Source organism: Pogona vitticeps, chromosome 5, assembly GCF_051106095.1.
Source record: "Pogona vitticeps strain Pit_001003342236 chromosome 5, PviZW2.1, whole genome shotgun sequence".
Classification (NCBI taxonomy): Eukaryota; Metazoa; Chordata; class Lepidosauria; order Squamata; family Agamidae; genus Pogona; species Pogona vitticeps.
Window position 1 is genome coordinate 152,223 of NC_135787.1, and position 26,652 is coordinate 178,874.

General features: G+C 56.5%; 3 protein-coding genes across 9 annotated transcripts in view; 2 read left to right on the plus strand and 1 right to left on the minus strand.

Annotated features, from left to right (window-relative positions):
* Window positions 1-2,270, plus strand: part of M1AP (meiosis 1 associated protein) — a 28,570-nt gene extending 26,300 nt beyond the window's left edge. Inside the window, exon 11 of the mRNA XM_078394407.1 lies at window positions 244-2,270. Coding sequence (XP_078250533.1) covers window positions 244-387 — 144 coding nt within the window. The 3' untranslated portion in view covers window positions 388-2,270. The remainder of the gene's footprint in view (window positions 1-243) is intronic.
* Window positions 2,219-6,893, minus strand: DOK1 (docking protein 1). 4 transcript variants are annotated; one of them, XM_073002257.2, is made up of 5 exons: window positions 6,698-6,893; window positions 4,950-5,257; window positions 4,424-4,515; window positions 3,938-4,110; window positions 2,219-3,586 (listed from the first exon to the last, which is right to left on the minus strand). In XM_073002257.2, the coding sequence occupies exons 1-5, from the start codon at window positions 6,764-6,766 to the stop codon at window positions 2,468-2,470; spliced, it is 1,761 nt and encodes a 586-aa protein (XP_072858358.2). In that variant the 5' UTR covers window positions 6,767-6,893; the 3' UTR covers window positions 2,219-2,467. The 4 variants fall into 4 exon arrangements, with proteins under 4 accessions (XP_072858358.2, XP_072858359.2, XP_020650863.3 ...); XM_073002258.2 differs by having other exon boundaries at window positions 4,424-4,520; window positions 4,961-5,257; window positions 6,698-6,881; XM_020795204.3 differs by lacking the exon at window positions 6,698-6,893 and having other exon boundaries at window positions 4,950-6,117.
* A 7,561-nt stretch (window positions 6,894-14,454) lies between these two features.
* LOXL3 (lysyl oxidase like 3) overlaps window positions 14,455-26,652 on the plus strand; it is a 28,415-nt gene continuing 16,217 nt past the window's right edge. Inside the window, exons 1-3 of one of the 4 annotated variants that reach the window (XM_073002256.2) lie at window positions 14,455-14,824; window positions 18,916-19,305; window positions 21,714-21,877. In XM_073002256.2, the coding sequence (XP_072858357.2) occupies window positions 18,978-19,305; window positions 21,714-21,877 (492 nt within the window). In that variant the 5' untranslated portion in view covers window positions 14,455-14,824; window positions 18,916-18,977. Of the gene's footprint in view, window positions 14,825-15,745; window positions 15,896-18,915; window positions 19,306-21,713; window positions 21,878-26,652 lie in introns of those variants that run through there. The other 3 variants (XM_073002251.2, XM_073002253.2, XM_073002252.2) reach the window with 3 other exon arrangements.

The following is a 26,652-nucleotide window of genomic DNA, read 5'->3' on the forward strand; positions in this document are numbered from 1 at the left end:
CGGCCACGAGGAGACTGGCCCAGGCCTGTTTTCTGGCCCCGGCACCGCTGGGGAGGCAATGGTGGGAGCGTCAGCCCACGCCGCTGGAGACCTCAGCCAGGTTCCCGGCAGAAGTGCAGCCCTGTCGGCTTGTCAGATGCGGGTGTGTGTGTGTGTGTGTGTGTGTGTGTGCGCATCAGGGGAGGGGGATGCTTGCCTTCCCCCCGTTATGACCCCAGCAGCTTTTCCTTTTTCCTCCCACAGCAAGGCATTCGGGGTCATGGAAGCAAGGCCCGGGCCACCGTGGCCCCCCTGCGGATGGTCATCTCTCCCACACACACCCCGAGCGAGAGCGTCCTCTCCCTCTTCTCCAGCCCAGAGGATGAATTCCAGGAGACTTCCAAGTAGAAAGAAGCCGAGGTGGCCTGGGTGGGGGTCGATGGGGGCCCCCTGCAGACTCCTACCCCCCCCTCCCCCTAACTGCCTGAGGTGCAAGCCACGGGACCCCAAGGTCTCCCTCCCTCCCTCCCTCCCTCCCACTCCTGGCCTTCCTCCCTCAAGGGCTCCCTCACCGGCCCCCCAGCAGCGCCAGGCCCAAACGAGGCCAGGGCCTGTTCAGGGTGCCCTCTGCCTTCGCCCCCGCCAGGGTTGACCCGCCCACTCTCCCCTCTAGTGAGGAACAGCCAGCCTCTCTCTGGGTCTGTGTCCACCCACACCTGCACCCCGTGTGCCCTCTGCCAAATGAAGAGCCCCCTGCGGCACCTCCTTCCCGTCCCCCCCCTCACTACAGACCCCTGGTATTTCTTGCCCCCCCTTCCCTCAAAGCCCGGACAAAGCAGGCACCACTGCGAGTGGGCTGGCCCAGCGTGCCCCAAGCCTGGCTCCCCAGCCCCCAGGGGCCAAGGTGGGCTGGGAGAGGAGTGGGGGCTGGGATGGGGGGGTGCACAAGCCCTTGCCCTGCTTGGGGTCAGCTCAGAAACTCACTTTGCACAATGCCCTGGTCGGCGGACGGCTCCCCTCTCAGCAACAGGAAGGCTGTGGAGGCAGGGATGGCCCTCCATGGCTTCCTGAAGGCTGAAAGGGCAACAGCAGCCAAAGCAGGATCAGGCCCTCCCTCTGCAGCAGCCAAAGGCGGGGAGGTGCTCAGGCCTGGCTGGAGACCCTCTTGTTCTTTCATGGCCCAGCATGCCAGAGGGCAGCGCAGGGGTGTGTGGTGGAGGGTTCCTGCAGGGGCCTCGCCCTCCTTGCCGAACGGTGGGAGAGGGGAGGGCAGAGGCGCCGGGCAGCCTCCCTCCGGTGGAAGGAGGAGGAGCGGTAGGAGGCGACAAAGCGCCAGGGATGAGGCTCTGCCGAAGGGGGCGACCTCTGAGGGCACAGGCACAGAACCCCCAGGACCCAGGCACCGTCCGTCCCACGGAAGGAGCGGCTGGAAGACCACCCGGGGCCGGGGGGCTTCCCAACTTTTTCCCACCTGCGGCTCATTCGGCCTGCCCCAGAGCCTCCCCGGTGCAAAGGAGTCGCGTGGCCCCTGCCTCTTCTCCTGCGGCACAGGTACCCACCTGTCTGGGGGCAGGGGCGCGACTCAACCCAGGGCCTGGGCGGGGATAAGGCTTGGCATGTAGAGAGACCCGCTGGCCAAGCGGGGGTGGGAGGGGTGGTAGAGGGAGGTGGCCGTGAAGGATGAGAGGCCATGGAAGGACAGCCCCCCCCCCCCGTGGCACACTCTTTGGGAACCGCTGCCCCGGGCTGCCAGGAGTGCCCGACAGGGAGGCAAACCGTGTGGCTGACCCTGCTTGTCCAGCCCTGGCCCAGCACCAGACCCTGGCGCCCCACCTCAGCTGGCTGCCCCTGGCAGCTCTCCCACAGTCTGCCAGCTCTCAGGCAGGAGAGGAGGTGCCCCAAAGGGCTGTGGTTTACACACACCCTTGACTCACAAGGAAAAGAGGCTGGCTTTCACCGACCACAGAGAACCCAGGTGGAAGGGAAGGGTGGCACGGCCCCTTTGAGATGCTGCAGCTGGCAGAGGATACGGCTGGTGCCCTGCAGGAGCCGGGACGCGTGGGGGGGGGGTGTGCGTACATACCAAAAAGCCACAGGCATCTGTACGGTTTGGTACAAACCTCCACTCCCTGCTCCAGATCTCATCCTCCCACAGCAGATTTCCCGGAAAAATGGGAATTCCTTCAGGTCTTCCCAAGAAAGGTGTGCACGAGGCGCCTTAGCCCTGAGCGTGTTCGGCTTCCTTCAAATGGCATGGCTTTAATAATCAAAATAAACATCTACATCAAAAATATTTTCCAAATCGTTCTTCCCAGAGGCAATGGTGTTTGGCAGGATTCGTCCAGGACTGTCTGGAGCATACAAGCCACGCTAGCCCAAAGCCACCTCCTCCTTCCAAATTCACCACAGCCCCCATGCCTGGGACTTAGGGGTCCCGCGCAAGGGGGGGGGAGGCGTGGAGTTCTGGTCCCGGCACCCGGGCTCCCCTTCATATCTCCCCCAGGTCTTCGTAGACTGAGGCGGGCCGGCTCCCGTCCACGGATTGCTCTTGCCCAGCACAGCCTACGGGCCCGGCCAGAGGGGCTGGCGGCAGCTTCTGCACGCGGCTGTAGATGGGTTCGGGCGGGTGGGGGTGGTTGTTGCTGTTGTTGTTACAGTTGCTCCCAGAGCCGAGCTTCGGCCTGTCCTGGTCGGGCCCTGGGGCCGAGTGGCCCTTGCCGGGGCCGCCCAGCTGAAGCGCCTCTTTGTAGCTCCGAGGGGGCTTGGGGGCCGGGCAAGGCTTTGGGGGCCTCTTCTCTGCTTTCTGGGGGAAGGCGGGGACCGCATAGTCGCCGGCGCTGGGGAGGTACGGCAGTTCGTAGCCTGCCTGGGTCGCCAGGCCTTGCGTGCGCCAGGCCTCGCACGGGAAACGGGCCTCATCGTAGATGGCAGTGGGCGCTGGGGCCGGCAGCGGGGCCCGGCCTTCTGGCTCATCGTAGATGTGGCCCTTGATGCTCTGGGGGTGCTGCCAGCCGCTCACCCCCGGCCCCACTTGCTCATAGAGAAGCCAGGAGGCTGGGCGCTGAACCTCCTCTTTGGCCCCACTGCCCTCCGGTTTGCTGTCGGCGGGATCTGCATACAGCGGATCGGGCCTCAGCCCATGGCCCTTCACGGCATCGAGGGGCTCAGAGTAGACGTTGGCCGTGTCTTCGCAGGGTGGCCGAGGGTGGCCGGGCTTCCCGACAAGCCCAGAGGGGGCTGTGGCATGGCAGGGCCTCTGGTTGCAGCCCCTCATGACCGGCCCCTTAGGAGGCGCCACTGCCTTGTCCTTCTCTTCCAGGGGGCAGCTGGGCCTGGGGGCCAGGGCAGCGCCAGGCCCCCTCCGCTCCAGAGGAAGGCCCTCCCCAGCCAGGTGGAGCGCATTGGCCATGGTGTCCTGGATCTGGGCCAGGCCAGGGATCTCGGTGTCCAAAGAGGTACCGCTCTGCCTGTTCTCCTCTGCCTGGGCCTTCTGGGCATGAATGGCCGCCTCCACGACATGGAAGATCTCATTCCCCTGCTTCGTCTCAAAGGTGAAGTTGCCAGGGCCAGATTCACAGCGCCGGCCTGCTTCAAAGGAGAACATCACCTGCGAGACAGAAGTCAGACTCAGTTCCCCAGGCAAAGCCATCTCAGAGAGGACAAGGAGAGCAGGGTTGGCATGCAATGGGCAACTGCCTTCCGCTCCCCCCTGGCACCATGTGCCAAGCCCAGGCGGAGGGGCCAAAGGCAGAGCCCTGGTGCAGGAGCAGCTGCCCTGAAGGAAAAGACAGCCTCCCCATCCTCTCGGAACTTCTGTCTTGAACAAGCCACTGAATCCTTGGGCATCATGTCCCAGAAGGCAACGGGGGGTCCCACGTGCCTTTTTTGTCCTCCCCAATCCAAGCAATCTGGCCTGCCAGCCTCCAAACACACCCCACACACCCCTCTCTGGACCTACCTTGTCCCGGCCGTATCTGCGGAGGAGGCGATAGGGCCAGGTGTAGAGAGGCTGGCCGGAGGGGGACTCTGCAAGGATGAGGCTGTCCCGAGAGGCCTTCAGCACGTAGCCCCCTTGCAGCTTGCAACGCTCAGAGGCCTCTGTTTTCTGCACTGTCACCCAGAACTCCTTGACTGGGAGAAAGGGAGAGGAAAAAAGCACGGAGCATCACCCCACAGTGTGCAAATCCCCAAACATCTCTCCCACCTCCCCTGCAAGGCAGAACTCTCCATACAAGCATCCCCTCTCGTGGCACCTTCAGGATCACAAGGCTTCTCCCCACATGGACTGCACGCTTCACCTAGGCCCGTTCGCACATGCTGTGGTGTCTCCCTGACACATGCTCCACCCTCCAGGTGACGGGGCAGGTCCCTGACGGGGCCCGGTGGGAACATCCACAGTGGAGGAACGAGGCAATCTTGCCACAACCTGCCACGCTGTGCCTACCTTCTTCTCGTGAGAAATAAATGGCGTTTGTGGCCATTTCCAGTGTCCGCTCCTCGCCGCTCCCATCTGCCGGCTGAGCTACCCTGCCAGGGCTGTGCTGTCAAAGGGAGGCGAGTCAGTTCCCAGGCACCCGATGCCCTTGCCAAGCGCAGAAGAGAAGTGGGGGGCTCCCTCCCAGGCAAGGAAGGACCCTGCCCTTCCCCCCACCCTGCCAACAGTGGCAGCTCGGCCGACGGAGGGCTCCAGGACCAAAGCCAAGGTCCGAGCTCTTGGCCCAGGGGCCGGGAAGCAGGAAAAGGACAAGCGGCATCAAGGGCCTCTGAGTCCATGCTCCCCCCCCCAACTGCCACCAACGCCCACCCGCCAGCCCACCCACAGGCCTTTTCAGCCCCAGCAGACGATGAAACTGGGTCAGGCGCCACAGGGCGTCCGAAGCGGGAAGGTCAGGCAGGCTCACCTGAGATTCCCCCTCCCACCCAGCCACCCACCTCCGAGTCCGGGCCACTCCTTCCTTCTCCTCCCTCACCTCCAGCTCACCGGAAAGGCTGCCTCGCAGAGCTTGGCCACCCAGTCGGCCGCCTCCAGGGGCTCCGTGGCAAAGAGGTAGGTGCGCTCGCTGGTCTCCAGGCGGAAGGTGGCCAGGCCTTCCTTGGGGCTTCCGTCCGGGGCCGGCGCGATGCTCAGGCAGTTGGCCAGCCGCACTATCTTTCTGTCCAGGCGCTTGGTGGCCACCCTGTCGGCCACAGGGGCCCCATCCTTGCAGTCAAAGAACTCCAGCCGCGCCACTCCGTGAGGACTGGCCTGGTACAGCACGAACCAGTTCTTCTTCCATCGCTGCAAACAGGGACGGCAGCGGGAACCGTTGAGAGCCGGGGAGGCAGGCGGTCGGCCCTCGGCACCATCCCGGGCCCCGAAGGGCCGGCGAGCGGTGAAGCCAAGCCCAAAGCTGGCTCCTTGCTCCAGTTGCCCCCCCCCCCCGCACGCACGTGCACACACACTCACACGCAACCAGAGACACATCCCCTAAGCCAGAGTGGGTCTTTCTGACCATGCGGAGGACAGGGTGCTTTCTAAAAAGGTGTTGGTTGGGCTAAAGGCTTCTTGTGAGTTTTCACTGGTGCTGTGCTCTGGGATGAAAGAAAGATGGCCCTGTGCGATGGTTACTTCAGTTCTTGGGGGGGGGAGGAATTGGGGTTGATGTAATATAAAATAAAATGCTTCCCCCCCCAAAGATGGCACTCAAAGTGCCCAGATTAGATGGCATCAGGACATTATACCTCACACAGGGCGGGGGATGGAGTTAGGGTCAGTGGTTGAGGTGGGTCTGCCCCAAGGCACCCCCTGGAGATGGTCGGGACGGGGGGGGGCACAGCGCTTCGCCAGCCCCCCCACCCAGGACTCCTCCCTAGAGAGCAAAGGGCACCAGAAGGGGGCAGAGCTATGGGGCAAGGGCTCCAGGAAAGGGTGCCACCTGCAAGCCTTGGCCGGCTGGACCAGAGCCAACCCTTCTCGTGACCGGTGACCCTCAGCGGACGCTCCACCGGCCCCTTTCCGGCTTGCTTCTCAAGAAGGAGGGGGGGCGGGAAGGAGGTCGGAGCCCAAACCTCCAGTGGCCCCTTTTGTGACCCTGGTTGCCCCCAAAGGGTCTCCAGCCAGGGAACCCGGAAGCACCTGCCGCTGGATCCAGCCCCGGGATTCCCCCCACCCCACCCGCCGGGACACACTGGGGGTCTGTCTTTCTCGCAATGCCCCCCCCGCCGCCGCCGCCGCCGCGTCCCTTGATAACCAGCTTGGGCCTCGGCATCCCTGGGAGTCACAGGGCTCCCCGTCGGAAGTGCTGTGCAGCCTGGCCAGCAGGAAGGGAAGGTGGGGCGGGTCGTCCCTCCGCGGGCTAACCGCTTCCCCAGCGCCCCTTCCCTGCCTGCGGGGAAGCCGCCGCGGGGCAGCCCGCCCGGGAAGGTCAGACGGCCGCCCCCGAGCTCGGCGCGGCCCCACCCAAGGCTTTGCGTGCGCGATCCTGCCGCTTCCTGCCTGGCCGACTCTTCCCGGGGGCGCGGCTGCTCGTCCGCGGAACTTCCCAAGTTCCGGGAAGGCGCCTTCCCTCCCCCCCCCCCCGCCGCCGCCGCCGCCCCCGAGTGCGGCTCGCCTTCGCAGCACGGGCGGCTCATGGCATGGCGGCCCTGCCCGGCGCGGCCCTCGACGCCTCCTCCTCCTCCTCCTCCGGCAGGGGGCGCCCCGACAGGAGGGCAGGGGAGCGAGGGGGGGCGCGCCTACCTTGGCCCCGAGGCGCAGCCCTTGCGGTTGCTGGAGCAGGAGCGGCCCCGCCTTGACCGGGGGGTCCATTCGGGCGGCTGGCCGGCGGGCGGGCGGGCGCGAAGGAAGCGGAGTGACTCCGGATCCGGCAGCGCCGCAGCCGCCCCTTCGGAAGGGGCGGGGCGCCCTCGAGGGGCGTCACTGGCCCCGCCTCCGCCGGGGGGGGCGCACCGGCCGGGAGCTTCGCCGTCGTTCGGGCGGGGCGGGTTGGAAAGAGCCGGGGCGCGGGGGCGTCGAACTCTTGCTTTCCGCCCGGGGGGAAACATCGCGCGCCTCATCGAGCACACCCAGAGCGCCCGGTCGGTCGGTCGGGAAGGAAACGCGGGTCCGCCTAGAGCCGCGGGGCCGGCCTTCGCGGAAGAGAGCAGAACCGGAGGGAGAGCAAAGACCAAGGGAACGGACTCCGCGAAGGAGGCAGGCTCTAGTCTAGGCGAGGAGCGGGACCCCTGAAGACGACGGGCGGGGCGGTCGCTCTCGGAGGCGGCTTTTTCAAAGGGTCACCTTAAGTCACAGGTGATTTGATGGGGCTCGAGAACAAAGACCCCCCCCCCCCACCGCCACCTACACCGTCTCTGGCTCTTGGGAATCCCGGGGAAAATTCTGAAGCAGGTTGCAAAGCGGCCACTCTGCAAGCACCTCGAACACACCAGGCAGGAACCACCAGGAGCCGACATCGATTTTATCTTGGGGGGGGGGTTCTTTCTTTTTTAATAGGGTAGATGATGGGAATGCTGCAGACCTCTGCAAGCACCTCGAACACCCCGGGCGGAAAGCCAAGCCTTTGACCAAGTGCCCCACCATGTTCTGACTAGCAGGCTAACTCGGGGAGGGCTGGACAGAACAGGTGTCGGATGGATGGATGGATGGATGGATGGATGGATGGATGGATGGATGGATGGATGGATGGATGGATGGATGGATGGATGGATGGATGGATGGATGGATACACAGTTGGTTACACACCATCGTATTCAGAGAGGGTGATGATTAATGACTCCTTTTCAAACTGGGGAGCTGGGGGGAGAGAGAGAGAACTAGGATACTCCAGGGCTCAGTCTTGGGCCCTCCGCTCTTTGACCTTTTTATGAATGACTTGGATGAGGGAATGCAGGGAATACTTTCCCCTCTCTGCACTTTAGCCATCAGATGTCATTTGGGCTTTCATCTTACTGCATCATTAGCGATAGCAGTATTTGTATACATCCTTTGCTCCTTACCAGTAGCTGATTAAGTGCCTCCTCTTTAGCACTATTAGGTTTTCAAATTAAGAAGCCTTCAACAGTGGGTTACCATTTCCTCCTTCCCTGCAGTACTGACAAAAATTAGCTCGAGTCTCATTGCCATTGCCCGTGGAATAGCCTACATCAGTGTCACCTTCCACTTCTGCTGCTTCCCGGCAGCTTTCCTCCAGGGGTTTCTTTGTCCCCATCACCCCTCGAACAACCAAGCCTTTCCCACTGATTTGATTGTTCACGCCTGAGGAGGGTGGGCTGCGTGTCGGTCTGGTGTCTCATCTGTGACCATCCTCCTTTGGGTAACCAGAACTGCTAGGAATCCAGAACTGCAGGCCAGGCAGAAACCATCTTGGTGGCCTTTCTGCAGGCCGGCAAAGACCTTTCTCTTCAAGCAAGCTTTCCCTCAGTGACTAGCTGCCCAAGTTGATTTTTTTTAAAAAAAATTAATGGATTGCTGTGCCTTACTGGTTTTGAATGTGTTTTGGATCTTTCTGTTTACTGTCTTGTAGTATTTGCATACTTACTGTTTTCAGCTTTATATAATATTTTCATGATATAAGCCACCTTTGGTCCTTTTTAAGGAGAAAGACAGGGTAGAAATAACTAGCTGGCTAATTAGGTAACTAACTAGAGAGAGAGAGAGAGAGATGGAAGGAAGGAAGGAAGGAAGGAAGGAAGGAAGGAAGGAAGGAAGGAAGGAACTGGTGATAGATTAGATAGATAGATAGATAGATAGATAGATAGATAGATAGATAGATAGATAGATAGATAGATAGATAGATAGATAGATAGATAGATAGATAGATAGATAGATAGATAGATAGATAGATAGATAGATAGATAGATAGATAGATAGATTCTTTGCTTTCAGCTGCCCTGACGCACAGAAAAACTCCTACCATGTTAAGTTGTGCTTTCAAAAAAGGGTGAAGGCAACTCATGCCAGATTAATTAAATCTCCCTTTTTGGTAGACTCACAAGACAGATGAAGAGAATGCTTTAGATGTCGTATATCTTGATCTCAGCAAGTCTTTTGACAAGGATCCTCATCCTGTTCTAGTGGCCAAGCAGGGAGATGATGCTACCCTGTGGTTGATTTGAAGCTGGCTGACAGGCCGGATCCCAAAAGCGGTCAGCAGTCATCCACAGGGTCATCTTGGGGACAATGGACGAGTGGAGTGCCAAGACCTCTCCTCTTCTTCAGGTCCTACACAAAGCAGACTCTTAATGGGTAGTGAAGTCCGTTGATCTGTTCCCAACTTAATATTTCATAGTGGAGGGACACAACATTTTAAAAGCAGATTTTTAACTGGGTATTTTAATTGTGCTTTATCTAACGGTGTTCTTAATACCTTTTTAGTTTAGTCATATTTTAATGTTAATGTCTGTGGTTTAAAAATATGTATTCTTTAGTTCTTGTATGCTGCCATGCCCCTTTCTTGGAAGCAAGGGTGGTTCTTACTTCAGAACCATAAGCTGATAATAAGTGAAACACAAACATAATAAGTTATAATATTGTTTTCCCTTACCCAAGCTGGAATATATTTGCCAGGCAGTAAAAAATAAGCCTCCAGGATTCCTTTGCTCTTCTTCCCCTTCTCTCTCTCCGAATGAACTTCTGTTTATCCCATTTTCCTCATTCAATAAATGAGGCTGTTGTTGTTGTTTAGTTGTTAAGTCATGTCCAACTCTTCGTGACCCCCATGGACCAGAGCATGCCAGGCACTCCTATTTTCCACTGCCTCCCGGAGTTGGGTCAGATTCATGTTGGTTGCTTCGGTGACACTGTCCAACCATCTCGTCCTCTCTCGTCCCCTTCTCCTCTTGCCTTCACTCTTTCCCAACATCAGGGTCTTTTCGGGGGAGTCTTCTCTTCTTATGAGATGGCCAAAGGATTGGAGCTTCAGCTTCAGGATCTGTCCTTCCAGTGAGCACTCAGGGTTGATTTCCTTTAGAATGGATAGGTTTGTTCTCCAAGAGTCTCCTCCAGCACCACAATTCAAAAGCATCAATTCTTCAGTGGTCAGCCTTCTCTATGGTCCAACTCTCACTTCCATACATCACTACTGGAAAAACCATAGCTTTGATTATGTGGACTTTTGTCGGCAAGGTGATGTCTTTGCTTTTTAAGATGCTGTTGAGGTTTGTCATTGCTTTCCTCCCAAGAAGCAGGCATCTTTTAATTTCGTGGCTGCTGTCACCATCTGCAGTGATCAGGGAGCCCAAGAAAGTAAAATCTGTTACTGCCTCCATATCTTCCCCTTCTATTTGTCTGGAAGTGATGGGATGTGGCCATGATCTTAGTTTTTTTTGATGTTGAGCTTCAGACCATTTTTTGGACTCTCCTCTTTCAACCTCATTATGAGGTTCTTTAATTCCTCCTCATTTTCTGCCATCAGAGTCCTGCTGTTTGCATGGTGTATTCCGCGTATAAGTTAAATAAGCAGGGAGGCAATATACAGCCTTGTCGTACTCCTTTCCCAATTTTGAACCAATCATTTGTTCCATATCCAGTTCTAACTGTTGCTTCCTGTCCCACGTATTGATTTCTCAGGAGATGGATAAGGTGGCCAGGCACTCCCATTTCTTTAAGGACTTGCCATAGTTTGCTGTCATCCACACAGTCAAAGGCTTTTGCGTAGTCAATGAAGCAGAAGTAGATGAGGCTACCTATTTGCATTTTGCAATTGCACTTATAATTATTATCTGCCAGTGTTTATCAACATATCCTTGTTGCCTGCAAGCATTAATTCTTATATATATATACGTTAGTATAGGCCAAGCACATCAGCTATTACCCGGTAACAATTACTTTCTTATTTTCTTTATCACTGCCTTTAAGCAATCCTGTTTCCATTATATCTAATTCTTGCTTATATGCTCTGCCAATTTTTAAATTTGGCAACATTATTATGACAAGACTAGTCTAAATAAAGGAGGTTTACAAAGTACTTGTAGGCAAGCAAAAATAATTTATAGTCTTTTACAAGTATCTGGAGGAATAAAAGAATTATTGCAACCAAATACATATACGTATCTTCTTTTTTGGCATTATTTTTCATAGCCACATGAGCCTGTTGCCCACTTTGGCACCGTCCTGGGCCCTGTGTGGTTTAGCATCTTTAGAAATGACTTGCATGAAGGTCATCAAATCTGCAGATGGCACCAAACTGTGAGGAGGGGGTAGCTAATTCTCCAGAAAACAGAAGTAAGCTGAACATAACAGATTTATTTATTTATTTATTTATTTATTTATTTATTTATTTATTTATTTATTTATTTATTTATTTATTTATTTATTTAAAATTACTCTTTCTCCTTTAAAAGGACCCAAGCTGGCTTACATCTTAAAAGACAATATTTAAAACTAAAATCAGTAAGTATACAAATACTGAAAAGGATCAAACAAATACCGTACTAAAAATATTAGTAACCTCAAAACACATTCAGAGTTGTGATGGTCATGGGACTGAGAGAAAGGCCTCTCCTGATTATTAGAACACCCAAGCTGACTTATAAAGGGAGAGATAGTCCTTGAGATAGCTTGGACCCAAGCCATCTAGGGCTTTATGGGTAAGAACCAGCACCGTGCATTGTGCCCAGAAACAGATCAGCAGCCATTGGAGCTGCTGCAACAGAGGGGTTATGTGATCTCTGTGACCAGACCCACTTAGCAATCTGGTGGCCGTGTTCTGGACCCACTGGAGTTTCTTAACCCCACGTAGAGTGCATTACAGTAATAATCCAGCCAGGATGTCATTAAGATCTGTGTCACCATGGCCAAATCGGACTTCTCCAGGAGCGGGCAGCGCTGGTTGTGAGCCAGAAGATGTAAGAGACGAGAAGAGTGAGCCGTCCCCTCAAACATCTTTAAAGGAGGAAAAAGGTAGAGAAGTTGGAAAGGGGGAGATAGAAGGAGAGGGAGAGGGATCAGGAGAAACAAGAAAGGTGGTGGTGTTGGAAGAAGAAGGGATAGAAGGGGAAGGAAAACCGCAGGTCTTTCAAATCCCACAGAAAGGGACAGGTGTTGAAAGCCAGGACTTGAAAGAGAGAGAGAAGGTAAAAGAAGGGAAACCAACAATTGAGGGACCGGGGCCGGAAGAATGGACAGTTTTGGTCTACCCGCGAGAATGAGGTCCCTGGAAGAACGTGATGTGCCCAGGGCTGGTCCAACCACACGAGAAGCCCCCCCGCCCCGAGGGAGAGTGGCCACGTCATGCTTGCTGCGGGACGATCTGTGCAGTAAGGAGTGGATGTCTGAGAAGACCGATGGATCAGGGGCAGGCCTTCTGTTAAAAGGAGACACTTACGAAAACACGTTGCCCTTGTTGTGGGCTGACTTACCAGTTAATAATGAACCTATGGATCCTGTGGAAGTGGTGATTCAAAAACCTGTTGACTTTGTTAATAAAAGTTTGTTGCAAGAATCTCCTCTCTTGCTGTTTCCCGGCAAAAACGGAACAGTCAGACCTTGACAAACAACACAATCACACTGGTGCCCTAGTTTCCTCTGCTCAAAGGCATTCCTGGCCACGGCCAAGTCAGAGAGGAGGAATCCAGGGGTGCCCCCAGGCTGTGCACCTGGGTTTTCAGAGGGAGCGTAACAACCCCCCCCAATCCAGCGCAGGCTGTATCCCTGTTCCCTGATCTGCCTTTCGACTGACGAGGAGCCCCTCTGTCTTGTCTGGATTAAGCTTCAGTTGAGTCACCTTCATCCACTTCATGGCTTACACTGGACATGGGTCTAGAGCTGAAGCAACTTCCTCAGATTTAAATGGCAGGGAGAGAGAGAGTTCAGTGTCATCCACACCCTGCTGACACTGAACCCCAAAACTCTGGATAAGCTCTCCCCATGGTTTCATGTCAATATTAAAGTTCTTAGGAGATGAAACAGAACCCCCACCAGCCAGCAGTGCCACGGGGTCGAGCAGGAGTCCCCCCTCAGCACCCCCTTCCGAGTTCTCTCCCCCTGGAAGGACCGGAGCCACCCTAAAAGAGGGCCTCTGAGTGCCATCCCGGAGAGACGGGCCAGGAGGATACCGTGGTCGGTGGTCCAGCAGAACCGGCAGGGGCCTATTCCCCTTGTCCAGCTCCCCGTGTATCTTGTCCACCAAGGGGACCAAAGTGACCTCCATCCCATAACCAGGCCTCAAACCAGATTGAAATGGGTCTAGATAATTCTGCATAGCAGAGCATTACAAAGCTTGGCTGCACATGTCGTCGCTTCTCTAGTTTCACTTTGGATTTGGCTTGTGAATCTATTTATTTTTCTTCTATTTATTCCCTTTCCCCCCCAAACACCGGGCAATATTTTGGCTCCCAGGAAACAGGCAGCAATCAAATGATACAGGCAGTTCATCTAAGCATCAGTCAGTTTTTTCAGCCTGTGAATCTTTCAATTTCCCAGTATCAGTAGGAGACTTTTAAGCTGATTGATTCTACTCTTGCCTCCTTCCCTTCCCTTCCCTCTGTCACTCATCCAAAGTGCTCTTCTTTTGGTGGCCTTACCTGTGTCAGAGGTTTTTAAGGCTGCCTTACCTCTGGGCTTCCTAGATTGGCAGGAAGGGGGAACTGCATGGCCTTTGAGGCCCTATTGAGATCTACGGACCCAATACAGTAGTAGATAGCTGGACAACCGTTCCATGCTCTTGCCTGGAAGGGTCCCATCCACATGCTGGTCAGATCTTCGCCTGCTTGTTAGCTTTCAAATTCAGACAAGACTGCAGAGGGTTCAGGGTATCTCACTTGACTCTACCAGCCTGTACATTGTCGGTAGGATGTGTGGGAGCCTGGACACAAACAGGTCTCCCAAAAGGGCAATTCCCAAAAAACTAGAGGCTATTTTTCCTGGCTTCTGGGTCTGCCTCTGATTTCCCCCGGTGCAATTCACACAACAAGGCAGATTCCAGGATGAAACTGCTAGACCCGAACTGGTCTTTCGGCACTCTGCTGTGTCTCCTGCGGCTTGAAGAGGGACAAGGCCCCTTTGTCCTACTGATGAGACAGACAGGTGAATCAGCACACAGGGGGGCGAGGACATGTCATCTGCCCCCCCCCCCCAAAGTGGTGCTTGGAGGGACCACCCGTAAGGGAGCGGGAGTCGCTGGGGCTGAGGTCGGTCATTCCTGGCCTGCCAGCTGAGCCTTTTCGGAGGAAGAGCCTTTTCCGTCGCGCTTTGGCCTCCTCAGGGAGAAGCGGGGCGGGAGGGGGAGCCCAGGAAATTTCCCCGGGAAATCCGTCCCTCTCGAAGGGGCCTCGAGCCTTGCACGACGGTGACCTTCGGCCCGGCGGGACTAAAGGAGGGCAACCAGCCCGGCCAGAGGACGAGGTCCCCGGACCCTCGGCGGTCCTGAAGGCCTTCCGCACTTCCCCGCTCTCCTCCGGGCAAGGGCGGAGGCTTTGGCTTCCCCCCCCCCCCGGGCCCCCCTCGCTGCTCCACCTTCCCGGCCTCCCGGACGCGCGATGGGGTGGGGACTGGGCGCCCTCCCCTCGGTGTCCCCCCGCGGCTTGGCCTCACACGCCCGCCTCCGCCTCCACGCCCGCACCCCACAGTCCGTTCCCGGGGGCTTGGCCGGGAGAGACGTCCACCGGGAGAGAAGCCCCGTCCGGTCCGCCCGCCCGTCCGCCCTCCTGTGACATTGGCCGGGCTGCTCCCCTCCTGGCTCGCTTCTGGCCTGGCCCGGCCGAGCCGAGCCGAGCCGAGCGCGGCCAGCGGGACTAGGGGCGGGGTGAAGGCAAAGGGGCCGGCCCGCGAGGGTGGCCGCTTAGTCCCCGGCCCGGCGACCGTGCCCGAGCTGCTCGGACCACCAAAGCGGAGGGAGCGGGACGCGGCGGCGGCGGCGGCGGCGGGAAGGTCAGCGCGGGGCGGGGGCGGGGGCGCCTGGCCAGGCCTCCCTTCTTTGGGGCTCGCCGGAGGGACGGCTGCTCCGGGCGCCGGCGGGGGGGGGTTCCAGGTCCGGCGGGGGCGGGGCGCGGGGGGCGCTTAGGGTGCCGCTTGAAATCGGGACGGAGGGCGGGGGCCGGGAAGTGGAGGAGTCCGCTCCATCCCGGCCGCCAGAAGGGGCGACCGGGGGCGGGCGGCGTCGGCGGTAGGCGGCTCGGAAGGAGCGCCCGGGTCTGCCTGCTTGCCGCCGAGGAGGCGCCCTTCCGGGCGGCCGAGGCCGGCCCCGGGGACAGGGCGCGCCGCGGCTGGACGAGGCTGGCCCCGCCGCCCGCTCCGGCCGCCGGACAAGATCTGCCGCGCGGCGGGGCGCGGCGGGAGGCGTCTCTGCCGGGCCTCGTCGGCTGCTGTGCCGGGCGGGGCGGGAGGCTTCTCCCGCTCTCTCAGTGCTGGTGGTGAAGAAAGACCCCCCCCGGGCTCCTCCCGCCCTCTCCCCGCCCGCCCCCCGTGGACCCCCTTGCCTTCTTCTGCCTCCAAGGGAGAACGACCGAGACTGAGAGAGACTGAGAGAGAGAGAGAGAGAGAGAGATGCCCAGCTTGGTACCTTTCACCAAATTGGGGGCAGAGGAAGGATGCGCAGTGATTCCCTTCATCCTGATGAGATTCGGGGTAGAGTGCTTGCACGCCTGGAGGATCCACAACCCGACTAGCTTGCGACCAAACCAGAGGCTTTCAGGGCCTTTCCGGGGCCGCCGCGGTTCGTCGTTCTGGTCCCGAGGTCTTTTTTCTTGGCTCAGGATTTTCTGTCCGGCTCTCGAATCCGAGGGTCCGGAGCTCCCAGGAGCGACGGACAGAAGTCTCTCGGCGGAGGTCCTCCTCCTGACCCTGTGTCGGTGTGTCTTCCTGCCCCAGCCGGCGTCCTTCCAGGACAATCTGACCCGCGAGCAAGGGAGCCGCGCAGTGCTGCTGCTGCTGCTGCTGTGTGGGAGTGTGGGGTCCCTATTGGCAAGATGGGGTTCGACGGGGGGCATCCCAGTTCACAGGGTGAGGGAAGTGTGGGGTGGAGAAAGAAGGGGGGAAAAGGGAGCCGCTGCCTCCTGTCCGGGGGTCGGTCTTACCTCTTGCAAATGTGTGTGGTCACAGAAGTGACCTCAGACAAAATAGCCCCACAGAAATGAAGGGAGGGCCCAGGTCGCTGATCCCCCCCCCCGTGGTCCCAACAGGGGAGAGGATTTGTCTGAGCCAGGGGCTCATCCTGGGAGCCTCTGCCCCACACTTGAGAGGGGGCAGCAATCACCTTTCTACCCCACCCGTGACCAAATGCCTGTGTTGGGAACAAAGTGGGGGGGGGGGGCAGACATCCAAATTCTCAGAGGTATGTGGGGCGGGGCGCCCTTTTGGAGAAGCCGGGCTGCTCTTTCCTCTTACCAAAGTCTGTTTGTCGCTTGCCTCAGTTTCACCAGTGGGATCTCTAAAGGGCATCTGCAGCAGCCGCCTCCCATCCATTGAGCAGACTGAAAAACCACAAGCCCTTCTGGGCTTTCCATCTTTGTAAGCGGAGCCTCGCCGTGGTGGGTCTCTGCAATGGCTGGGATGGCCAGGAGCGGCTTGCTCAACTAGCGGGCCCCTCTCTTGCCAGGAAGGCGACTGGGGAGCTGGGAAGGGTGTGTGTGTGTTTTTTGCTGTTTCATCTCTTGGCCTCTCAACTGGAGGATCACTGGCTCTTCTGAGGCTGTCTTCCCCTCCTCTGCCTCCCAAAGCAGTCGGGGGGGGGGGCGCAGAGGGGTCCATCTGGCCTACTCCGGCTTAGGTAGAGGTGTGGCTGGACCCACTCGCTCGCTCGCTCTCTTGGCGGGCCAGCCGTCTCCTCCAGGAACAAGGACCTTCTGTGGCCATGGGGAGGTTCTGCGGCCCCTTGCTAAACCCCTAACCCCCACCCTGTCAGGCCTTCTGTTGGTGCCTCTGCCCAAATTCCTGCTCTACTTGTTGCCTTGTCGACTTGAATTTGTTTTGCCCTCCCCCCTCCCACTTCCTTTGGCCAGAACTTCCTGTGGCTGAAGGGACCTTTTTAGGGGTTTTTTTTTCCCCAGGTTAGTTGCCTCTCCTCTCTGGCCACCAGAGCAACCCTGGGGTCTTCTGTATTGCTTTTGTAATCGGCCGTGTATGTTTCATCAGAGTGCCTTGTATGAACATGTTTTTTAAGCCTGAGAGGTTTCATCCTCCAGTCCCGCCTTTTATTAAACTGTGAAATTCCCTGTGATGATGATGACCGAGGGATTTTCTAGGCATGTTTCCAGTTGTGCACATAACAGGGAGGACTCTCTCTCTCTATCTGTCTGTGCGCGCGCACACGTATGTGTTGGGGGGCAGGTTGGGCTGCTTTTATGGCTGCAGTTTCCAAATGGTTAGAGAGGGGACAAGGGGAGGTGTTGGGGTTTTGAAGGAGGGGGGAATCTTAGGTGTGCATTGAGATGGGGCTGATCTGGTCCAGTGGGGGGGGGGGAGGAATTCAAGTGCACAAGGCATGTTGCACTTGGGACATATTGCCTCAGGTGGCCTGGTGTTTCTCACACAGGCCCGGCCCTGCCTTGGAGAGAGCAGGGCCACTGTTTGGCATTTTAAGGAGTGGCGGCAAATCATTAGTTATTTTGTGATTATTCTATTTTTGACTTGAAGGACTTTCTGCCTTCCATGGTCCAAAGCAATCCATCTGGCCTTGAGCAGCACGGGGCACCCTGGTGCAGGGAGGGAGGGATGGAGGGAGGGAGGGAGGGAGGAAGCCTGCCTTAGGCAGCAAAATGTTTTTGGCTTGCTATGCCTTTTGCCTAGCATCACGTTTCCACCTCCTTCTCTCTTCTCTCTCTCCCGCCCCCCCGCCCCCCCCCCCCCCCCGATCACAAGAGAGGCCCTGTGCTACCTCTGGGGGTTCCTGCCACTTTGTGGAGAGAAGGAATGGAGTCCACTCTGGATGAGGCCAGTGACCAGTTTGCTGAGCCCAGGGAAACGAGACAGGCGGCGGGGGGGTGGGGGTGGCGGCAGTGATGGGGGCAGGCCAGGCCCGGGCTGACCCAGATAGTTGCCCTGTTCTACAGATGGGCCTGAGGCTCTGACCCAAGGGGGCTGCTTCCACTCTCCTGTCCACACGGTGTATCCCAAAGGAGCCCTCCCTCCAGGTGCTTGGACGCCGGTCCCCTGTGGCCCCTCTTGCCTTTTCTCATCACCTCCCCATCACCACCACCACTGCCTTCCACTGAAGCTTCCCGGGGGACTGGTGAGGAAGAGTGACCAGAAAGGGGGCCTGTCTTGTTCCGGGCCCTTTGACACACAGCTCTCTCCACCCATGGCTGGTTGGAAATGACTTGCCAGGCTCCCGCGTCCCTCGTCCCTCTGCCTCAGCCACCCCTCCTTCAGAGATGCTCCTTCTTCCTGCCTTCTGCTGATCTAGGCCACCTACACCTACACCCACCCCACCAGTCCACAGGCTTCTCAAGAATGCCAGGAACTCCTTGGGCCAGGCAACCACATTAGGGGCTTCCCCATCCCCCATGTGTGCTTAAAGACTGGCTGCTGCTCGGCTGGGCTGGGCTGGGCTGGGCTGCTGGAGGGATCTGAGCCTCATTCATGCCATGACCTTTACTAAGAAAACACACCTTCCCTCCTCCGGAAGTGCTGATCCAGATGCTGTGGGCAGAGCAGGCGGCTGGCCGAGGAAGGCTGCTCTCTCTGCTGGCAGGCTTTGCCCCTCTTCAAAGGGTGTGTGTGTGTGTGTGTGTCTTCTGCCCCTCCCCTCCCCCTGCCCTCCCTGTTGCTTCTAGGGACACCTAAGCACCCAATCCAGGCACCTCAACTCAACCACTCACCATGGTAGAGATGACACCCTGGGGGCCGGGGGGGTGTGTGTCCTTCATGCCTCTCCTCCAGAGCTGTTGAGCTTTCTTCCCCAGTTATCCTCATTAGGGCCTTTGCAGGACCAAGGAGCCCTCCGGGTTGGAGGCATTCCAAGGTGGGGCATAGAGACCTGGTCTCTGAGAGGTCAACCCACTTTGCCCTCCTTTGTCATCTAGGTCCAGGCAGAGAGGAAGAAGAAAAAGAAGAGGAGGAGGAGGAGGAAGAGGAAGAGGAGACCATGGGTGTGGCCCTCGGCTTCCTTTGTGGGGTCTTGCTATGGGGGAGCATGGTCCAGACCAGTCCCCGCACCTCCGCCCCCACCCCCACCTCCACTTCCATCCCCACCCTGACGAGGCAGAGCCCAGGGACACCCAAGCTGCAGTTCCGTCTGGCTGGCTACCCCCGGAAGCACAATGAGGGGCGTGTCGAGGTCTTCTACAACCAGGAGTGGGGCACCATCTGTGATGATGACTTCACGCTGGCAAATGCCCACGTTCTCTGCCGCCACCTGGGCTTTGTGGCTGCCACTGGCTGGACCCACAGCGCAAAATATGGCAAAGGCGTAGGTGAGCATTGGGGGACAAGAGGAAGCAAATGGGGAAGCTGAAAGCCAGGCGAGGGCCACAGAGGCATTGCTGATGAGGTTCCAGCCCGTCCTGCTTCCAGCAGGATTTCTTTTCTCTTTGGTCAGATGGGGAGGCGGGTCTGACAGACCAGGAAAGCTGTCCACACCCCTGTTAGGTTTGGCCAGAGCTTCAGATCCAAATTCTAGAACAGCAGCCTTCTTCTGAACATGCAAAAGTTCATTCATGCCAGGCCACCAAGGATGAGTACAGACAAGGAGCAAGGACATGCAGGGATGGCTTTAGGAGGGGAAAAACTGAGAATGAGCTGAGGTTAGCTAGGGACACTAAAAGCAACAAAAAAGCATTCTTCAGGTATGTGAGTCGCAAACGACTGACCAAAGACAGAGCTGCATGGCTTTGCAGTGGGGATGGAAAAATGATAACAGAGGACAAAGAAAAGGCAGAGGGGCTCCATTCTTATTTTACCTCAGTCTTTTCCCATAAGACAGATGATAAACTTCCAAACAAATTGGAAGTGCAATGGGGGGGGGGGGTTTTACAGGATTGCAGCTGGAGATCGATAAACAAATAGTCAAGGAATACCTTACCACCTTCAGCGTGTTCAAATTTCCCAAGGCCGGATGAACTGCATCCGAGAGTACTAAAGGAACTGTCTGAAGAACTCTCAGAACCGCTATCCATTATTTTTTTTTTAAATCATGGGAAATAGGGAAGGTGCCAGAGGATTGGAGGAGGTCTAATGTTGTCCCTATCTTCAAAAAGGGCAAAAGAGAGGAACCTGGGAACTATAGGCCAGTCAGCCTGATATCAATCCCAGACAAAATTCGGGAACAGATAGTGAAGCGGTCCTTGTGCAAGCACCTAGAAAACAAGGCAGTAATGACTAGAACCCTACATGGATTTGTGAAGAACAAATCCTGCCAAACTAATTTGATCTCATTTTTTGATCAGGTCACCTCCCTGATAGACAGAGGGAATGCTGTAGATATAGTACTGTATATCTTGACTTCAGCAAAGCTTTTGACCAAGTGCCTCATGATATCCTGATTAGCAAACTAACTAGATGTGGGCTGGATAGATCAAGTATCAGGTTGATTACATAGCTGGCTACAGAATTGTACTCAGAGGGTGATGATTAATGGGTCCTTCTCTAACTGGGAAGCGGTAACTAGTGGGGTACCCCAAGGCTCAGTCCTGGGCCCGGTGCTCTTCAATATCTTTATTAATGACTTGGATGAAAGAATGCAGGGAATGCTTGTCAGATTTGCAGATGACACCAAAGTGGGTGGAATAGCTAATACTCTAAAAGAAAGAAACAAAATTCAAAATGACCTTGATAGGATGGAGCACCAGGCCAAAAGCAACAGAATGAAATTCAACAAGGATAAGTGGAAATTGCTCTACCTCGGAAAAAGAAACCAATTGCATAGTTATGAAATGGGGAATACCTGGCTCAGCAAAACTACGAGCAAGAAGGATCTTGGAATTGTCATAGATCACAAGCTAAATATGAGCCCACAGTGTGATAGTGGCTACAAAAAAGGCAAATGCTCTTTTAGGCTGCATTAACAGAAGTATAGATTCCTAATCCCATCAGGTGCTAGTCCCCCCTCTATTCGGAACTGGTAAGGCCTCACCTTCAGTCTTGTGTCCTGTTCTGGACACCACAATTCAAGAAGGATGTTCATAAATTGGAACAAGTTCAGAGGAAGGCAACAAGGATGATGATCAGGGGGCAGGAAACCAAGCCTTATAAGGAAAGGCTGAAAGAATTGGGCATGTTTAGCCTTGAGAAAAGAAGGTGGGGGTTATAGGATAGCACTTTACAAATATTTGAAAAGCTGTCATACAGAGGAGGGGCAAGATCTGTTCTCGATCATCCTAGAGTGCAGGACAGGCAACAATGGGCTCAAGGAGATTTTGGTTGAATATCAGGAAAAATGTCCTAGCTGTTAGAACAGTATGACAATGGAACCAATTACCTCAAAAGATGGTGAGTGCTTCGGCACTTGAGGGATTCAGGAAAAACATTGTTAATTACCTGGCAGATATGCTTTGTATTTGTGTGTTGAGCAGGGGGGTTGTACTTGATGGCCTTGTAGGCCCCTTCCAACTACACTTTTCTATGATTCCCTTCATCTCCCCACTGAGCAACTGGTGCGGGGTGTACAGGCAAGTCCTGACACCCCACAAAAGGTCTTTTTAGGACAAGCCAGGCTCTCTCCCCTCTTAACTTTTAGCGTATTTACTTGCACACACACACACACACACACACACACACACACACACACACACACACACACACACACACACACACACACACACACACACACACACACACACACGCGCGCGCCAATTCCTGACTTTGTCTGGTGGTGACACTGCAGGTCGCATCTGGCTGGACAATGTGAACTGCCGGGGCAGCGAGAAAAGCATCCAGGACTGCCAGTCTCGGGGCTGGGGTGTCAGTGATTGCTCGCACGAGGAGGATGCTGGCGTTGTCTGCAAGGATGAGCGCATCCCAGGCTTTGTGGACTCCAATGTCATTGAGGTAGGTCACATCCTGGTGGGAGGAGAGGGACAGAGCTCCAACAGGGAACAGTGGCTGAGTGGGAGGCAGAAAGACCAGCCTGGGCTGCTTTCCCACAGATCCCGGATGGCATGCTTGAGATGGGGTGAGGGCTCTTTCCTTTTCTCCTCTTCGCTTGATTGGAGCTTGCAGCCAAAAAGGATGGAGGTGTAAGAAGTGGAGTGGGGGGAGGGCAAGGAAGGGACCCAGGGTGATGCAGTGGGTAGAGTAGGTATGAGAAGACCTGGCTTCAAATCCCTGCTCAGCCACTGAAATCTATTGGGGTGGGTAGGTGGCTGGACGCCGGTGGAAGCACTCCTTACCCATCTTATGAGCCTGTTTGACAGCCTATAAAACACACACACATTATCGCTTCCAGCAGCTCTGGCCTGTGCATTACGGCTGTCGTCCAGGAGTACAAAGCATTCATTCATATTTTTGGTTGGAATGCGATGTTTCCACACTCAGTTTGAGAGCAAAACTCTTCAAAGGAAGCTTCCAGTCCAGATATTTGTAACATGTACACGGATGGTATTGACATTCGTGACGGTTTGGCCCATTTCCTGCTGGGATCCACCGCGTATGGAAAAGATGCTGCAGCAGCAGACGCCGCAGTGCCTGAGGAAAGTTCCTGGTGCCCGCTGGTCCCAAGGCGGTTGTGCGCCCTGTACGGAAAGAGGTGCCCACCGCTCCCCACCGCTCCCCCTGCCTCCTCCCCAAGGTCTGTGCCCAGCCTGGAGAAATCTGCTGCTTCTCTGGCTCTCCCTGGCATTTCTTTAAGGAACAACGGTCGCCAGCCAAAGGGTCTCCCCAGGAGCCCACCCACGGGCATCAAGGCACAGGGCCTGGGGCCTCTTGGTGGGGGGGACCCTCCTCCCCAGGAGAGGGAAAGGCCACCAAGCTCAGGGCCACCTGCGCCCAGCAGGCAGCCCTGCCCTGCCCAGCCCTCTTGGTGAAGGTTGTTTCCCTCCCCTCCCCTGCTCCCATTTCACCTGGTGTTCAGCCTGGGGGGTGGGGTGGCAAAAGGGGACCTTTTGGGACTGCAGGAGGTTGACCTGCAATGGTGGTGAAGGTCAAAGAGGCTCCCTGCTCCCTGGGCCGATGGGGATCTGGCCAAGCAGCTTGGCTCCAGCCTTGGGGCCCTCTGCCTGCAAGGCAAGCGGCGGGGGGGGGGTGGCTTTCCTCCTGAGCCAGGCCCTTCCCACAAAGCAGAAGGTGTCAGGTGGGAGGGGAGGGGAGGGGGTCCTGCCCCTTCGGCCAGGTAGCCCCCACCTGGGAGGGATGCCCCCTGGCTCACCCCATGGCCTGGTTTAAGGAAGGTGGCCAGGACACAGAGAAGCTGGCCGGAACACACACCCCCCAGCTGAAGCAGGTGTGTGTGTGGGGGGTAAGGGTCCTGGCATGGCCTTCCAAGCAGGATGTTGGCGGGTGGCTGCCCTGCTGGTCTCCTGGCAGGGCAGCCGAGTTCGGTTTGGCCCTCCACCTCCCCTCCCTGACATGTTCAGGGCCTGTGAAAGAAGCAAGGCCCCTGCTCTTGCCCTCTGTTCACTGGATCCCTCGCCCCTTCCAGGATGGCGCCTTCGAGCAGGCAGGGGCTTCAGATAGAAAACGGCCCCCACCTCCCATCCCCCATACACTGCTAGACGACGCTCATCAGCACAGGGAGCTGCACCACAAGCCAGGCAGTGGATGGGGCAACTCGGGAGGAAACAGTCTCCTGCTCCTCGCACCCCTGTGTCAGCGGCCGCCACAGTGGCAGAAACGGCTACGCTGGCCCCCAAGCCTGCCCCCCCGCCTGTGCTGCTCAGGCACACGGAGACTCTTGCCTCTGCGCCTCTCGGGGAGGAAGGGTGCCACGCCACCCCCCACCCCTCCACCCCACTTGCAGGCGCACCAGCCAGCCTGCTTGCTCTCAAGAAGTGCGGACAGCCTTCGAGCTCGCTGGGGCCTATAAATGGGTCGTGCGTTGGAAGCGGAGCGGGACCGTTTCCTTCAGGCTCCTACGCTCTGCTCTTGCCCGGCTCTTTGGGCCACAGCTGGGTGCAGTTCATCCGGTCAGTCCCCACTGAGGGTGTGGTCTCCTCAGGAGAGTAAAGGCCAGCATAAGAGGGAGCTGTGGGGGGGGGGCAAAGTCGTGTGTGTGTGTGAAGAACGGGGAGTGGAGTGGGATGATCTTCTAGCCTAGCCTTCCTGGCACACACACACACACCCCAAGCCCCAAAGGCCCCAGGCCCTTGTTCACTCTCCTGGGTAGTCAGATAAAGCCCTGGGCGGCGGTGGGCGGCGGTGGGGGGGGTCTCTTGCCCCACAGCCCACCCGGCAGAGTCCATTTTCCTCAGCCTGCCCTCCGGCTCCTGGCTTTTTGCAGCTGGCTAGGAGGAATTCTCTCCCGTCCAGAGGTGCCCCACGGTCTCTGCTGGAGAGAAGATGTTTGACGCCCACACAGCGGCATTCCTTTCAGCCGTTCGTCATCTGAGGAAGCCGGCCAGCCAGCCAGCCAGCCAGCCAGCGTCGTCGTCCTTTGCTCAGAGGAAACCTGGCTGCCTTTCTGGTCCAGGGCGCTTGTTCCTGTGAGGGCCTCCCTGGCCCTGGAGCCTGGGGGCTTTCGGTCTCTCCTCCCCATTTGCGGAGGTTCCCGGTCGACTCGGACTCGGACAGCAACCTCTGCTCTGCTCACAAAGTCCTGTGTGTGTGAGAGAGAGAGGGGGGGGGAAAGTTCCCTCAGGAATGCACGGATGAGTTTCCCTCAGCAGCTCCCTCCCCTCGTGGCCTCCTCCTCCTCTTGGGCTCTCAAGGAAACTTGTGTTTATGGAAAGGCTGTTGGATATTTGGGTGACTGGTTTCCCTGTCAGTTTTCGCCAATATTTCAGCAGTTGACCTAAAATGTTACTCTGAAATAGGCAGGCTACAGAATCCTAGGACTCTGGAAAGCGAGTTTGCTCCTTCTTCCACGTGACAGCCTTTCAACTCATTGGAGGCAGCCCTAATCTCTTCCTCTACATGCACAACTTTCTCAAGAGTTCCTCATGAGGTGCAGTTTTCCAAGCCCTGCCGTGTGGACCCTATGATTCCCGGGACCCAAGATAAGAACATAAGAAGAGCCCTGCTGGGTCAGGCCAAGGGCTTTTTTACAGGCCTTCCTCTCTCTAGGCAGCACTCTTCGGTTCCAGGCTGGCTCAGGGTCTAAACGGACACCCGCCAACCTATTCCCACCCACCCCCATTGCCCGGCCACGGCCAGGTCTCCAGACGCTGGTCCTTTTCCTCCCCCAGGCTGATGGGAGGGCCTGAAGGCTCTACCGCCCAGCTCTACCGCAGTCCCTCCTGCTGGCAAGGCTGCGTCAGGCATTCCGTTTGTATGCTTGTTCGTTGTTTCAGTCGTGTATAGACCGCTTGACTTAAGAGTGCTAAGCACTACTCTACTTCACATCAAGGAACAATCCAAACCCCACAAAACTAAGATACACATACAATACCCACAAAGAAGCCCTAAATCACGTTGTTTTTTTTATCTCCCTGTCGGTTCCACCTAAACTGTGAACACATCATACAAAAAACTGGATTAGCTTCAGAAGAAGGTGATGTGAAAATTGGTCGGGGGGAAAAAACAGTAATCGAAGACAGGCAGACAGATGACATCACGTTACTGGCAGAAAGCAGCAACGACTTGAAGTGCCTGCTGAGGAAGGTCAAAGAGGATAGTGCAAAAGGAGGGCTGCAGCGGAACATTTAGAAGCAAAGCAAAGCAAAGCGTGCTGCTTATATACCGCCCCATAGCGCTTCAAGCACTCTCTGGGCGGTTTACAACTTAATTATGCAGGCTACATGAACATTATGACGACAGAAGAATCACGTCACTTTAATTTCGACAATGAAGACATCAAGAATAGTTTTCTTTAGACCTTGGTTCAGTCTTCAGTCCAAGCGGGCTGTGAGAGATGAAAGATGAGGAGAAGAAAACTGACGCTTGGAAAGGTGGCTATGAAGGAACAAGAAGACCTTCTCGAGCACAAGGAGGTGTCCCTGGGGAGGGGGGGGGACCAAGGCCAACATCACCCACGTCGTGCAATCCCTAATGAGAATCCGAGAATTAGAGAGCTGCAAGGGATCATTTTACCCCAATGCCCTGCAGAAGCTGGAAATCCACAGCTGAAGCAAACCTGGCAGGGAGCCCCCCCACCCTCCCCACAAGCAAAGCGTGTGCTGCTCATACACCACCTCATAGTGCTTAAAGCATTCTCTGGGTAGTTTACGATTTAATTATGAAAACTACACATTGCCCCTCCCTCCCGCGCATGAGCTGGGTGCTCAGAAGGACGGAAGGCTGAGCGCTGGCTACCGGAGCCCACAGGGATTTAACTTGGGTCATGAGCAGAGGCTTGACTGCATTACTGTGGTTTAACCACCGTGTCACAAGACTCTTAGCCAATCTCAGTTTGAAAACGTTCAACGAAGAGACCTCGTCCTCTGCATTTCTGCAAAACTGTCGACAAGGTCCTTCCTAACCTGAGATTGTGGACGGGACCAGATGGGACCCTTGGAGAGGTGAGAGCCTCCAAAGGTGTGTTGGGTCCTTGTCTTTCTTTGGCTTATAACAGCTGCCAGAGAGAGTGACTGGCCAAGTGGGTGTGAGGAGTGCATGCAGCAGGACGGAATTCTGGCATGCTTAAAGGAAGGAGGCAGCAGTGAGAAGGAAGAAGCCCTTCTGGAAGGAATCCCAGGATACGGGACAATTCCAGGCCAGTCTCCAGCGTTCCA